This window comes from Sebastes umbrosus, chromosome 1 (assembly GCF_015220745.1).
Source record: "Sebastes umbrosus isolate fSebUmb1 chromosome 1, fSebUmb1.pri, whole genome shotgun sequence".
NCBI lineage: Eukaryota > Metazoa > Chordata > Actinopteri > Perciformes > Sebastidae > Sebastes > Sebastes umbrosus.
Window position 1 is genome coordinate 1,752,501 of NC_051269.1, and position 16,289 is coordinate 1,768,789.

The 16,289-nt window shown below is 41.3% G+C and overlaps 1 protein-coding gene across 1 annotated transcript in view; it reads left to right on the plus strand.

The window, feature by feature from the left end:
• The window catches only part of ptprt (protein tyrosine phosphatase receptor type T), a 382,622-nt gene that overhangs the window by 323,895 nt on the left and 42,438 nt on the right, over positions 1–16,289 (plus strand). The window contains 1 exon segment of the mRNA XM_037782155.1: positions 3,064–3,151. Within this exon segment, the coding sequence (XP_037638083.1) occupies positions 3,064–3,151 (88 nt within the window).

Sequence of the window (16,289 nt, forward strand, 5' to 3'; positions counted from 1 at the left end):
TCTCAGAAAGACGACAACAAAAGGAAGCATGCTGATGGCGAGGAAGAGCCGGACCAGAGAGAGCTTTTCTGTTTGAGGTCCAGCGTGTGGAAACATTTTGGCTTTTATAAAAAGGGAGATGTCCTCGATAAATCACTCGCTGTTTACAGAATATGTAAAGGTCAGATAAAATACAACGGTAACACGACCAGTCTGTCCACGCACCTACTGAGACAACATGACATTTATTTAGTGTTAAATATTACTGATCGACCGTTTGAACTGAAAATGAGGACAGAAGTCACAGGTTAAATCACTGTTATTTAACTGGAATACAAGTTGGTTTATTTTATTCTGTGTTAAATATTTCACTGCTTTGTATCTTGAGAACTGAAGCAGCAGGTCCTGCAGTTGCACTTTTTATTATGTTCTAATAAAAGCTGTATGTATTTGTCATTAATCGTTGTTTACTTGTTTATATCCATAATTAATTTATCCCTGATTCCCTCACAAGACAAACTTTGAGGAATCCTGACCTGCTCTGTCCAGTATCAGATATTTATTTCAAAGTCCCACTGATTGAATGTTTGGCAAAAAGAAGTTACTGTATTGATTTCAAATCATTGAATCGCATCATATCGCTCTAGATGAGCCAAATATCATCATTGAATCGTATCGTATCGCTCTAGATGAGTCAAATATCATCATTGAATCGTATCGTATCGCTCTAGATGAACCAAATATCATCATTGAATCGTATCGTATCGCTCTAGATGAACCGAATATCGTTCTTGAATTGTATCGTATTGCCCTAGATGAGCCGAACATCGTCCTTGAATCGTATCGTATCGCTCTAGATGAGTCAGATATCGTCCTTGAATCGTATCAGAACCATGGAAAGTGATACTTATAGTATCGTTGTAAAACGTATGGTTAAACCCCTAATTAGTACATACCGTACTTGTTTTTTCCAGGCAGGTTAGAATACATTGGTGTGTGTGTGTGTGTATGCTTGTGTGTGTGTGTGTGTGTGTGTGTGTGTGATGTAACCTCCATTAACCCCTCTAATCTAACAGCGACAGCAGACACCCTGTCAGCATGTGGTTTCCCGCTGGGATTACACTCTTTATGACGTCTGAGGAGCTAGAGGCCAGCTGGTCAGGTTAATTACTATACATTATATATATATTTATATTAACTATAGGTTACTATATTCTAACCTTTAATGTAATGTGCAGGCAACAATGCTGGTTTAACTTAACAGTTAACCTTTCATATGATGCACCAGAAGAAAACGGCGTGTCCATTTGTTCTTTTTATCATTTTTCACTGTCTTCTGATTCATATCATATTTTAAGTAATAGTATCAGAATGCTCTCACATGAATGATACAATGGGCTGTTTGTCGTACACTCTCTCACACATACACACACACACTCTCTCACGCATACTCTTTCTCACACACACACAAACACACACACACACTCTCCAGCCCATTTGCCACTTTAAAATAATCTATTTTCTGCTTGATAGAGCGATAAGTTTAGGTGTCTGTTATTCTGTCACAGTGTATATAGTGTGTGTGTGCGTGTGTGTGTGTGTGTGTGTGTGTGTGTTGGTGGGCCGATGGTGGGGTCGGGGGGGGGGTATGTAGGTCATATCACTGTCTACCAGTGAAAGCGTTTGTCTGGTCTTCTTAAGCCCTTAATGGACTCAAACTGGACTGTTAACTGGTTCCTGTAGGGAGTGTGTGTGTGTGTGTGTGTGTGTGTGTGTGTGTGTGTGTGTCTGTTCTATAGGGACCTCTGAGAGCTGGTTTGGTGTGATCATATTTGTATTATGTGTATATATCTGCTGTATTATATTCTAGAACATTGTCACACACTCCTGCAGTCAAACACACTCATGGAGGAAAGTGTGTATAAGCAAATGTGTACTGTAGCTCATGCGTGTGTTTATACATGCACACACATGAACACACACACACGTGCATGTTTTGTCCTTGCTATGTGTGTTCATCTTGTGAAGAGGGCCAGCATCACAGCAGGAAGGGAGGACAATCTGTCCCCTCTTACTTCAAACCAACACCTGCAACCCCCCCCCCCCACCTCCCCGATCTAGATCTAGCTGAAAGCTCAGGAACAGTTTGGACATTGAAGTTGGCTGATGAGCTTTTAGAGCAAATTAAAGCAAAGCATCTAGAAATACAGGAAGAAAGAGGAGAGCTCACACTCAGCTCAGTGACCTGTAGCTCCACCATTATCAATCAGCAGCATGAGGTTACTTCCAATGTACTAAAGTATTTTCAATACTTACTGTTAATGTTGGCAGCTGTTTTACATTTAGTCTTTGTCTGCTGATTACTTTTAGTCACATTTTAGTCATATTTATCCTCCATAGTTTTAATCAACGACAAGTCAGAACGTTTTAGTCCAGTTTCCGTAATGAGAGCCAATCAGCAGCATGAGTTACTCAACCACCCCGACCCAGACCCAGACCCAAACCCAGACCCAGACCCAGACAAAACCGCCAATTGTATGCATTATAGTAGCACATCTGTCAGGACTGAGACCAGAAGGACGGAGACGGACTGAGCGCCGCCGTCTCCGCCACAGTGCTTTTTTCGTCAACGATATTGCATGTTTGATATCGTCACCGTCAGTGTTTAATGACGTCGGTGTCATTGTCATGGAAAAATAAGGTCATTGATGAAGATATTTCATCAAAGTTTCCATTGAGGAAATGAACACTGGCTTTCACTTAAGCAGACTAACATCACTTCCACTGTGAAATATTAATATATATATATATATATATATACATATAGTATATATAGAGTGTCACTTCCAGACAGATGTGTCTCTGAACACCGTCTCACTTCATCTTCCATCTCTCTTTGGTTCTGTTAGTTGTTTAAGTTAAATCACATCTTGTGTTGTGTTTCAGCCGTAATGCGCTCGCCGCCCTGAGTGCTCTCATTAATATTCATGGTGCTGGTTTAACTGCTCCGGGCATCAGGCCATATCTGATGCATATTCATACCTCCATATGAAACCGTTGTTGTGTGTACATGTGTATGTTCAGGCCCTGGCGGAGGGACAGGCGGCACCCTGGGAAACGGCCAAGAAGGACGAGAACCGCAACAAGAATCGCTATGGCAACATCATCGCTTGTGAGTACTGCAATGACATAGATGGACTACTGGTGGACTACTGTCTGCTGGTGGGGCTGTTGATTTAATTCTGCTCAGTTTGACCTGTAGTTGAGCCAGAGAGAGAAGAGCATACTGATCGATTGATTGATATCTTCAATGTCGAGTATCTAAAAGTTTCTAGTACCAGAAGTTGTCCTGAAATGCTCCTTTGTCTTTATCTGGAGACGTCCTGGTTTTAATGCTGTTATTTGTTATGAAGCTGTTGCACAGGAGCCGGTATGAGCAACTTTCAGCCCTAGAAGCACACACACGTACTGAGTGTCTAGGAGGGAAAAAGCAGAGGTCCATTCATGGGTTTAATAAAACATGCTGAGGTACCAGGTGTACCGGGTAAAGAGAGCGTCCTTCAGCTGGAGGACACTGGTCCAAACCATCTGCCCCGCTGAAGTGTCCTTCAACCAGTCACTGAGTCCCTGCAGCTCCGGGTAGGTCCGCCTGCTGACAGCCAGATGCCAGCACAACTCAGGACACTTTGAGAGGATCAAAACCTTTGAATTGAACGTTTGACATTCTCACCACCTCTGACAGGGAGGCCGATGCAATTAAAGCAAAGCAGTATGTTTCATAGAGAATAACACATACATGTTTAATAAGATCCGTCCTTTTTCAAATGTAATATCAAAGTCCATTCACACTCATTTCCTAAACCTCTGTAAGTCTGATACAGGAAGTACTGTGTCAAAATAAGTGTCCTTCTGCAGAGGGATTTATGTCAGTCGTGCTGCTGATCAAAGCTGCCGTTTTATTCAGACTGACTTTAGTCAGAATGAAGCTTCGAGCTTCACGTCGGAGCAGAGACGAGCTGCTGTAATGATGCAGAGTGTGTGTGTGTGTGTGTGTGTGTGTGTGTGTGTGTGTGTGTGTGTGTGTGCGTGCTTGTTATCCTGTAGGAGGCAGCCTCCGGTCTCTATTAGGATGAACAATAGAAGCAGATTGTTTGGTTGAAGTTTTATTGAAACAGTGTCTAGTATTCATCCATGTGTCTGTGCCATTAGACCCAGTTACATGACCAGTATAATCCAAAGGAGTGCTCTTGTGCGCTCACATTGTGCGCTTTGCGTGTGTGTGTGTGCGTGTGTGTGTGTGAGTGAGTGCACACAGCGATCCATGCGTGTGCACACATCTAATTACGAGGGTTTAGATGTCAAGGCAAAGACACTGCACTAACCTGAAGGCTGTAAAATGAAACATTGCACTGGAATGAAATAGCCTGTCAAGGACTTGATAGCCAACAGGAATTATGATAAATTTGCTATTAGTACGAATCCTTTAATTACAAGGACCTGGTAATGGAAACTGTCCATCTTGCTTGCTGTGACTGTACAAAGGCTCATTTTGCAGAGAAAATGTTTTAAAAGGCCGCTGGGGAAACGACTTTGTGCGCCGTCTTTATTAGAAGGAGGAAATGTGGTGAGACAGGCGGCCGAGTGGCTGCAGCTGAAACTTTAAATATCAGTTAAAGGCTCTTTTTTCTTCAGTCAGGTTGAACTTTAGTTCCCCTTTTGAAATAGTGGATCAGCTTCACTGTATAGTTCTGCATAAGTTCCCTCACTACCAACCCTCATCTCCACTATCTCCTCATTAATCATCATTTCACTTCCACATTTACAAAGGAGACCCAAACAGGCAGCTACTGATCCACTCCTTCAACCATAGAACCACCATAGAATGAGGATCCTTTTAAATACAGAAGTAACTAGACCTCACAGTTAACATAGAACATGTACACATACAGTATATAAATTATATATATATATAAAGATGATGTATAGTCTAGCCTTTCCAGTGGCGGCTCTGTTTTGCTAGTGTGAAAGATTTCTACTGGACATCAGTCAGGCCCAACAGCTGGATTGATACCTGACAAATCAGTAATCAGTGGTGAATTGTTTCAGTGATCATGTGACTCACCAGCCTGGTTGCATGAAAAGCGTATGAATGACACGATAATTCGCAAGGCATTTAGAAAGCCGTTTGTGCTTTAGATGTGTCATGTGTACGCCATGTAGTCTGACTGCAGTGTAAACGTAGATATACTCCACTCAGAGTTAGTGAAGTAGAATAAAAAGAGAGAGAGAGAGAGAAAGACTGCTGATGGAGGGAGGGAGGTGGACTGGTCCAACAAACACAGGAGACTGCTGTTTCGTTTTCTAAGTTAAGTTAGTGACCTGTTTTTAGTGGTGCTTGTGACGTGTTTTTAGTGACGTGTTTTCAGTGATGTTTGTGACGTGTTTTCAGTATTGTTTGTGATGTGTTTTAGTGACATATTTTTAGTGACGTGTTTTTAGTGATGTGTTTTTAGTGACGTGTTTTCAGTGACGTTTGTGACGTGTTTTCAGTGATATTTGTGACGTGTTTTTAGTGACGTATTTTTAGTGACGTGTTTTTAGTGACGTATTTTTTGTGACGTGTTTTTAGTGACGTATTTTTAGTGACGTGTTTTTAGTGACGTGTTTTTAGTGACGTATTTTTAGTGACGTGTTTTTAGTGACGTGTTTTTAGTGATGTTTGTGACGTGTCTTAGTGACGTATTTTTAGTGACGTGTTTTTAGTGACGTGTTTTTAGTGACGTATTTTTAGTGCCGTGTTTTTAGTGACGTATTTTTAGTGACGTGTTTTTAGTGATGTTGTGACGTGTTTTTAGTGACGTATTTTTAGTGACGTGTTTTTAGTGACGTATTTTTAGTGACGTGTTTTTAGTGACGTATTTTTAGAGACGTGTTTTAGTGACGTGTTTTTAGTGATGTTTGTGACGTGTTTTTAGTGACGTATTTTTAGTGACGTGTTTTTAGTGACGTGTTTTTAGTGACGTATTTTTAGTAACGTGTTTTTAGTGACGTATTTTTAGAGACGTGTTTTTAGTGCCATATTTTTAGTGACGTATTTTTTGTGACGTGTTTTTAGTGACGTGTTTTTAGTGATGTTTGTGACGTGTTTTAGTGACGTGTTTTTAGTGACGTATTTTTAGTGACGTGTTTTAGTGACGTGTTTTTAGTGGAGTTTGTGACGTGTTTTTAGTGACGTGTTTTTAGTGATGTTTGTGACGTGTTTTAGTGACGTGTTTTTAGTGACGTATTTTTAGTGACGTGTTTTTAGTGACGTATTTTTAGTGACGTGTTTTTAGTGGAGTTTGTGACGTGTTTTTAGTGACGTGTTTTTAGTGATGTTTGTGACGTGTTTTAGTGACGTGTTTTAGTGACGTGTTTTTAGTGACGTGTTTTTAGTGACGTGTGATTAGTGACATGTTTTTAGTGGCGTTTGTGACGTGTTTTTAGTGGTGTTTGTGACGTGTTTTTATTGACGTTTGTGATGAGTTTTTAGTGGTGTTTGTGACGTGTTTTAGTGACCTGTTTTTAGTGGTGCTTGTGACGTGTTTTTAGTGACGTGTTTTCAGTGATGTTTGTGACGTGTTTTCAGTATTGTTTGTGACGTGTTTTAGTGACATATTTTTAGTGACGTGTTTTTAGTGATGTGTTTTTAGTGACGTGTTTTCAGTGACGTTTGTGACGTGTTTTCAGTGATATTTGTGACGTGTTTTTAGTGACGTATTTTTAGTGACGTGTTTTTAGTGACGTATTTTTTGTGACGTGTTTTTAGTGACGTGTTTTTAGTGACGTATTTTTAGTGACGTGTTTTTAGTGACGTGTTTTTAGTGATGTTTGTGACGTGTCTTAGTGACGTATTTTTAGTGACGTGTTTTTAGTGACGTATTTTTAGTGCCGTGTTTTTAGTGACGTATTTTTAGTGACGTGTTTTTAGTGATGTTGTGACGTGTTTTTAGTGACGTATTTTTAGTGACGTGTTTTTAGTGACGTATTTTTAGAGACGTGTTTTAGTGACGTGTTTTTAGTGATGTTTGTGACGTGTTTTTAGTGACGTATTTTTAGTGACGTGTTTTTAGTGCCGTGTTTTTAGTGACGTATTTTTAGTAACGTGTTTTTAGTGACGTATTTTTAGAGACGTGTTTTTAGTGCCATATTTTTAGTGACGTATTTTTTGTGACGTGTTTTTAGTGACGTGTTTTTAGTGATGTTTGTGACGTGTTTTAGTGACGTGTTTTTAGTGACGTATTTTTAGTGACGTGTTTTTAGTGATGTTTGTGACGTGTTTTAGTGACGTGTTTTTAGTGACGTATTTTTAGTGACGTGTTTTTAGTGACGTATTTTTAGTGACGTGTTTTTAGTGGAGTTTGTGACGTGTTTTTAGTGACGTGTTTTTAGTGATGTTTGTGACGTGTTTTAGTGACGTGTTTTAGTGACGTGTTTTTAGTGACGTGTTTTTAGTGACGTGTGATTAGTGACATGTTTTTAGTGGCGTTTGTGACGTGTTTTTAGTGGTGTTTGTGACGTGTTTTTATTGACGTTTGTGATGAGTTTTTAGTGGTGTTTGTGACGTGTTTTAGTGACGTGTTTTTAGTGGAGTTTGTGACGTGTTTTTAGTGACGTGTTTTTAGTGATGTTTGTGACGTGTTTTTGTGTCGTGTTTTTAGTGACGTGTTTTTAGTGACGTGTGATTAGTGACATGTTTTTAGTGGCGTTTGTGACGTGTTTTTAGTGGTGTTTGTGACGTGTTTTTATTGACGTTTGTGATGAGTTTTTAGTGGTGTTTGTGACTTGTTTTTAGTGGTGTTTGTGACGTGTTTTTAGTGGCATTTGTGATGTGTTTTTAGTGACGTTTGTGACGTGTTTTTAGTGGTGTTTGTGACGTGTTTTTAGTGGCATTTGTGACGTGTTTTTAGTGACGTTTGTGACGTGTTTTTAGTGACGTTTGTGATGTGTTTTTAGTGACGTTTGTGATGTGTTTTTAGTTAGTTTGTGACGTGTTTTTAGTGACGTTTGTGACGTGTTTTTAGTGGTGTTTGTGACGTGTTTTTATTGACGTTTGTGACGTGTTTTAAGTGGTGTTTGTGACGTGTTTGTATTGATGTTTGTGACGTGTTTTAAGTGGTGTTTGTGACGTGTTTTTATTGATGTTTGTGACGTGGTTTTAGTGGTGTTTGTGACGTGTTTTTAGTGACGTGTGTTTAGTGGCATTTGTGATGTGTTTTTAGTGACGTGTGTTTAGTGACATTTGTGACATGTTTTTAGTGGTGTTTGTGACGTGTTTTTAGTGACGTGTGTTTAGTGGCATTTGTGATGTGTTTTTAGTGACGTTTGTGACGTGTTTTTAGTGACGTGTTTTTAGAGGTGTTTGTAACGTGTTTTTAGTGGCCTTTGTGACGTGTTTTTAGTGACGTTTGGTACGTGTTTTTAGCCTCAGACTGACTCAGTAACCAGTTAGAGAGCAGTTAAATGTTTTCTGAAAGTCCATCACAGTTTTCAGTCTGAAAATCTGAAGAAAAGGAAGACATGGCAGCACCATCAGCAGCAGGAAGGGTTCATGTTTACGTCAAACAGAAGAAGAGGAACAAATGACATCGATGTTTACTGGTTACGGCACCTCTAACTCCTGCAAACACCGGTTGAGCCTCGGCACATCACAGCTACATTTTTGGCCTGGCTTTGCCAGACTTCAACCAAAATCTGGAATCTGACCCCAACGATCCCCTCAGAGGAAGCTCTGATCATCTCTCTATCCTTGTGAGGACATCTGACTTTCTGTCACTTTTCTGTCACACATTGGCTCACATTGAAATTTGTCTTGTGTTGTGACATAAGCCAGTTCTACTGTAGTGCTGTCTTCTGTCTTCTGGGAGGGTTAGAAAGTTAGGATCAGAGATTTTCTGGTTGAATTTGAGGACAAATTCTTCTCCTGTTCCACAGTTGGTACAAATTCTGTTTTTCTCTGTTATGGCCAACCGTTTTAATGGCCAGTTTATGGTTACTAAGTCTTTATCTAGTGTGGGTTTGTCTTTTTATAGGGTGTTTTATTTGGGTTAAATATTGGGCTATTGAAATTCTCTCTTCAGTAGATTATAGCATTCAAGTTTCTTTATTGATTGGGTTTATGTTTTCCACTGTTTGGGATATCTGAGGTTATCATCTGTGTCTATTTGTTTAACTTGTGAGTTCGGAATTATTGTCATAGCATCACTTTGACATATGAATGTTTATCTGGTTTCAGATCGCATGGCGATTGTCTTTTTTACTGTTAATTAAGGGGGGGATTGGCCCAGTTCTGCTCTACATCGTGGTTGGGACAGTTTCTCTTGACTCAATATGTTTTTACAGAACTCAAGATGAACGTATTCTACGGGGTTTGAGTCACAATGCTCTTGTTTCATTAATGGGCCCCAAACATGATTCCCATATAGAAGGAGTGGTTCTAATCAGAATCTTTAATGGGGGTTTAATCTGAATAGGAATCGTCTACGAGCTTCATCTCCCAGTGTACTCGCAGCCGTGACTAAATGTCCAGAAGCAGTGGTAGTCGGGTCTAGCTCTGTATACTCTGTTGCATGACTCATATTTGGCTCTCCAAAAAAGAGGATATTTTTTAGTTTGTGATCGTGCTTTTTTTGAACGATCATAATATTAGTTTTATCTAGATGTCCTGTGATTTTCCAGTTTTCTCAGTAATCCTGGAGTATGTTCATATGGTTCTGTGTGTGATAGCAGTGATAGTCCAGTCCTGATTGGTGAATGTATACATTGAGTGTTGGGATATACTGCACTCTCATTTTCTGAGTATTTATATTGAATGGAGTTTTGCATCCAATACTATTTCAGAGAAACTGATCTAAAAAAAACAACTAACTAACTAACTAGAACTCTAATGACACGTTGACTTTCATTATTATTCAGATGAGTTTTAGACTATAACTTACTAGGACTCTACTGACACGTTGACTTTCATCATGATTCAGATGAGTTTCTTTCCTCTCCAGCTGAGTCTGAAGTCTGACCTGTGCATCTGTTAGGATCATTGATTTGCTCATTGATTTCTTCATACTGTCTTTTTTTCCATCACTGGGAATAGTGCAGAATAAACAGCTTTCTTTATTGAACACAATATATTTCTCAAAGACAGGCAGTCTATTGTTTTAATGTCTTTAAGTCATTTAACTCCCTTCTCACCGTCTCAAATACAGATATACATTTACCCACCTTTCTATTGCATGCTTTGGTTCTCCCCAAGAGCAGCTCATTGAAACTCAAAAACTCAAGAAATAACCTATATATATATATATATATATATATATAAACAGTATATATATATATATATATACTGTTTATAACTTATATTAAAAATCTGTCCGTCCTCTTTCCTTTTCATTCGTTCACAGAAAATATGGTGAATCTAATGTTATTGGTACATTTGATTGGTAATCAGAGCCGCGCTGTTATTTCCTTGTTTTTTTAAGGGAGTTCTGCTGATAGAGACACCAGCTCAGAGTGAGACTGTGGTTTATGACCTGATTTAATCTTCTCTTGTTGACTCCATCCTTCTGGTTATCTCTACAGTTTAGATTAGACTCCATCCTTCTGGTTGTCACTACAGTTTATTTTAGACTCCATCCTTCTCGTTATCTCTACAGTTTAGTTTAGACTCCATCCTCCTGGTTATCACTACAGTTCAGTTTAGACTCCATCCGTCTGGTTACCTCTACAGTTTAGATTAGACTCCATCCTTCTGGTTGTCACTACAGTTTATTTTAGACTCCATCCTTCTCGTTATCTCTACAGTTTAGTTTAGACTCCATCCTTCTGGTTATCACTACAGATTAGTTTAGACTCCATCCTTGTCAGTATCTCTACAGTTTAGTTTAGATTCCATCCTTCTGGTTATCACTACAGTTTAGTTTAGATTCCATCCTTCTGGTTATCACTACAGTTTAGTTTAGACTCCAACCTTCTGGTTATCTCTACAGTTTAGTTTAGACTCCATCCTTCTGGTTATCACTACAGTTTAGTTTAGACTCCATCCTTCTGGTTATCTCTACAGTTTAGTTTAGACTCCATCCGTCTGGTTATCTCTACAGTTTAGTTTAGACTCCATCCTTCTGGTTATCACTACAGTTTAGTTTAGACTCCATCCTCCTGGTTATCACTACAGTTCAGTTTAGACTCCATCCGTCTGGTTATCTCTACAGTTTAGTTTAGACTCCATCCTTCTGGTTATCTCTATAGTTTATTTTAGACTCCATCCTTCCGGTTGTCACTACAGTTTAGTTTAGACTCCATCCTTTTGGTTATCATACAGTTCAGTTTAGACTCCATCCTTCTGGTTATCTCTACAGTTTAGTTTAGACTCCATCCTTCTAGTTATCTCTACAGTTTATTTTAGATTCCATCCTTGTCAGTATCTCTACAGTTTAGTTTAGACTCCATCCTTCTGGTTATCACTACAGTTTAGTTTAGACTCCAACCTTCTGGTTATCACTACAGATTAGTATAGACTCCATCCTTCTGGTTATCACTACAGATTAGTATAGACTCCTGCAGGATCCCAATATTGAGGGCGTCCTCTAAAGCAGAGCGTTGCACACACACACCGCCCCGCAGTCGCACATTGACGCAACTCACAGCTCGTATACAAACACCGTCATTCTTAAAGTACCGGTACTAATTAAACAGTGTATGGTACTGTTTTAAGGGCAGAGTATCTCCATACCTTTCTAGCATCGCCATACCTTTCTAGTATTGCCATACCTTTCTAGTATTGCCATACCTTTCTAATATTGGTATACCTTTCTAATATTGGTATACCTTTCTAGCATCGCCATACCTTTCTAGTATTGCCATACCTTTCTAATATTGGTATACCTTTCTAGTATCGGTATACCTTTCTAGTATCGGTATAGCTCTCTAGTATTGGTATACCTTTCTACTATTGGTATACCTTTCTAGTATCGGTATACTGTGCGACACTACAGTCTGCCAGTGTTTGGTGTTACTACACATTCACACCTTCACACAGTGATTCACCTCCAACACTGCTGACACAATCAGGATCCCCTCCTGCATCATGTTGCTTCTCATTACAGCCGAGGGCATGAGTGTGTGGTTGTGTGCGTGTGTGTGTGTGTGTGTTATCCTGGTGCAGATTCTCAACACGTCTGCCGATCTGCTCTGAAGTCAGAATGCCAACAACTCGTCTGAAGTGTTTGACCAAAGAACCAGCAAATATTAGCATCCCTCAAGCTGTCTCACACACACACACACACACGCAAACACACACACGCAAACACACACACACACACACACACACACACACACACACACACACACACAGTCCCACTGAGCTCTGCAGCTCGTTCAGATCACAGCAGTCTAGTTGGAGCCTTATTGCTTTGCAGCAGAGCAGCACTGCTGCAGCTTTATTCCACCTGCTCACCTCAGTGCACCAACAAGAATCCGTCATTGGTGTTTTTAGAAAATTCAGCTTGTTTTTCTTTATTCATAGCAAGCATTTTAAAATAACTCTATTTCTAAATAATAAAAGATGGTCCTTTATTGTGATAATGCATAATTAGTTTCATAGTGTCATGATGTAGCCTAACGGGCAAAGCTCTCTTTCTCCAGCTGAAACTACCGTACTGTCTGACATACGGTCGTATCTTGTCACGTTACAGATAAGGTTGGTAGTTTTCATCAAAACCATTTTTTTGATATACTCATTTAAATTCTCTTCACATGCCGACAGAAATCAATTAATCAATTAATCAATTAATCAAATAATTTCACAAAAAATATTAAAATAAATCTGGTATCTGTCCCTGTTCATTTCATGCAGCCTGAATACCTACCTGTCTCCCTACCTGTCTCCCTACCTGTCTACCCACCAGTCTACCTACCGGTCTACCTACCTGTCTCCCTACCTGTCTCCCTACGTGTCTCCCTACCTGTCTACCTACCTGTCTGCCCACCTACCTGTCTACCCACCTGTCTCCCTACGTGTCTCCCTACCTGTCTCCCTACCTGTCTCCCTACCTGTCTACCCACCAGTCTACCTACCTGTCTCCCTACCTGTCGACCTACCTGTCTACCCACCTGTCTACCTACCTGTCTCCCTACCGGTCTACCTACCTGTCTGCCCACCTACCTGTCTACCAACCTACCCGTCTCCCTACATGTCTCCCTACCTCTCTGCCCACCTACTTGTCTGCCTACCTACCCGTCTACGTACCTACCTGTCTACATACCCGTCTCCCTACCTGTCTACCTACCTGTCTGCCCACCTACTTGTCTGCCTACCTACCTGTCTACGTACCTACCTGTCTCCCTACCTGTCTACCTACCTGTCTCCCTACCTACCTGACTACCTACCTGTCTACCTACCCACCTGTCTACCTACCTGTCTACCTACCTACCTACCTACCTGTCTACCCACCTGTCTACCTACCTACCTACCTACCTGTCTACCTACCGTTCTACCTACCTGTTTATCTACCTGTCTACCTATACACCTGTCTACCTACCTGTCTACCTACCCACCTGTCTACCTACCTGTCTACCCACCTACCTGTCATAAAAGGTGCAGAAGTCTAGTTTTCTCTCAGAACACTTTAACTACAATATGCTGAAAGGTTATTATGGGATTTTGTTGCCTACTGAAGCTTTAATTGGTGAGTTAAGTGGTTAGTTAAGTGTTTAGTTAAGTGGTAAGTTAAGTGGTTAGTTAAGTGTTTAGTTAAGTGGTAAGTTAAGTGGTTAGTTAAGTGGTGAGTTAAGTGGTTAGTTAAGTGTTTAGTTAAGTGGTAAGTTAAGTGGTTAGTTAAGTGTTTAGTTAAGTGGTAAGTTAATTGGTGAGTTAAGTGGTTAGTTAAGTGTTTAGTTAAGTGGTAAGTTAAGTGGTTAGTTAAGTGGTTAGTTACGTGTTTAGTTGAGGGTTAAGTGGTGGTACTCTGAACAGGAATGTGACAGAGCGCCAGACGTCTTCTTCTTCTATAGTGTAAAAGGGTAGAAACAGACACCCCCCCAGATATTGGTGCTAATGAGGCACAGCGGTGGTATTGTTGATAGTGTTGACGGTGATTGCTGTTAATCATTGTTCCTCTTCAGGGGGGCAACAGCAGAATTTAACATTTGTTGTTGATCACCAGAATGAAAGCAGGATACGAAGGATGATTGTAGTTTTAATGAGAAAGTGGAGGGGGGGAGGGGGGGGGGGGGGCTGCTGTGATCATTAACAGTGTGTGATAATTGATTGTTGATGAATGAATCAGATGGAATGAGATGTTCTGCTGAAGAAGGATTTTAAGTTAAACCTCTGTCAGATCACTCCTCTCCTTTTCCTCTCTGTTCCTCTCCTCTTCCTCTCTGTTCTTCTCATCTTCCTCTCTCTTCCTCTCCTCTTCCTCTCTGTTCCTATCCTTTTCCTCTCCTCTTCCTCTCTTTCCTTCTCCACTTCCTCTCCTCTTCCTCTCTGTTCCTCTCCTTTTCCTCTCCTCTTCCTCTCCGTTCCTCTCTTTTCCTCTCCTCTTCTTCTCTTCTTCCTCTCTGTTCCTCTCCTTTTCCTCTCCTATTCCTTTCCTCTCCCTCTCTGTTCCTCTCCTCTTCTGCTCCTCTTCTTTTCTGTTCCTCTCCTCTTCCTCTCCTCTTCCTCTCTCTTCCTCTCCTCTTCATCTCTGTTTCTCTCCCCTTCCTCTCTGTTCCTCTCCTCTTCCTCTCTGTTCCTCTCCCTTCCTCTCTCTTCCTCTCCTCTTCCTCTCTGTTCCTCTCTCTTCCTCTCCTCTTCCTCTCCTCTTCCTCTCTGTTCCTCTCCTCTTCCTCTCTGTTCCTCTCCTCTTCCTCTCTGTTCCTCTCTCTTCCTCTCTCTTCTTCTCCTCTTCCTCTCCTCTTCCTCTCTGTTCCTCTCCTCTTCCTCTCTCTTCCTCTCCTCCTCCTCTCCTCTTCCTCTCTGTTCCTCTCCTCTTCCTCTCTATTCCTCTCCCTTCCTCTCTCTTCCTCTCCTCTTCCTCTCCTCTTCCTCTCTGTTCCTCTCCTCTTCCTCTCTCTTCCTCTCCTCCTCCTCTCCTCTTCCTCTCTGTTCCTCTCCTCTTCCGCTCCTCTTCTTTTCTGTTCCTCTCCTCTTCCTCTGTTCTTCCTCTCCTCTTCCTCTCTCTTCCTCTCCTCTTCATCTCTGTTCCTCTCCTCTTCCTCTCTGTTCCTCTCCTCTTCCTCTCTGTTCCTCTCCCTTCCTCTCTCTTCCTCTCCTCTTCCTCTCTCTTCCTCTCCTCTTCCTCTCTCTTCCTCTCCTCTTCCTCTCCTCTTCCTCTCTGTTCCTCTCATCTTCCTCTCTCTTCCTCTCCTCCTCCTCTCCTCTTCCTCTCTGTTCCTCTCCTCTTCCTCTCTGTTCCTCTCCCTTCCTCTCTCTTCCTCTCCTCTTCCTCTCCTCTTCCTCTCTGTTCCTCTCCTCTTCTTCTCTGTTCCTCTCCTCTTCCTCTCCGTTCCTCTCCTCTTCCTCTCTGTTCTTCTCCTCTTCCTCTCTATTCCTCTCCTCTTCCTCTCTGTTCCTCTCCCCTTCCTCTCTGTTCCTCTCCTCTTCCTCTCTGTCCCTCTCCTCTTCCTCTCCTCTTCCTCTCTGTTCTACTCCCCTTACTCTCTGTTACTCTCCTCTTCCCCTCTCTTCCTCTCCTCTTCCTCTCTGTTCCTCTCCTCTTCCTCTCTGTTCTTCTCATCTTCCTCTCTGTTCCTCTCCTCTTCCTCTCTGTTCCTCTCCTCGTCCTCTCTCTTCTTCTCCTCGTCCTCTCTGTTCCTCTCCCCTTCCTCTCTGTTCCTCTCCTCTTCCTCTCTCTTCCTCTCCTCTTCCTCTCTCTTCCTCTCCTCTTCCTCTCTGTTCCTCTCCTCTTCCTCTCTCTTCTTCTCCTCTTCCTCTCTGTTCCTCTCCTCTTCCTCTCTGTTCCTCTAGACTGATTCAAACAGCAGCTGGAGGTTTGTGTTGTTAACACGTCAGCTGAAGGAGCTCTGCTCTTAATAGGCTGTTACACACTACAATACACACACACACACACACACACACACAAAAACCTTTCAACACCCTTCTTAAAGATGTTTCAGAACATACAAGCAAGTGAAGAAGACAAACTTTAACACACTTTAACACACTTTAACACACATTTTACACGCTACTCAATCTCACACACACACACACACACACACACACACACACGGTGTTCCAGTCAATCACACATGCTATTAGCCTGTTTAAGGCCGTTAGCCGGCTGACAGCAGAGAGC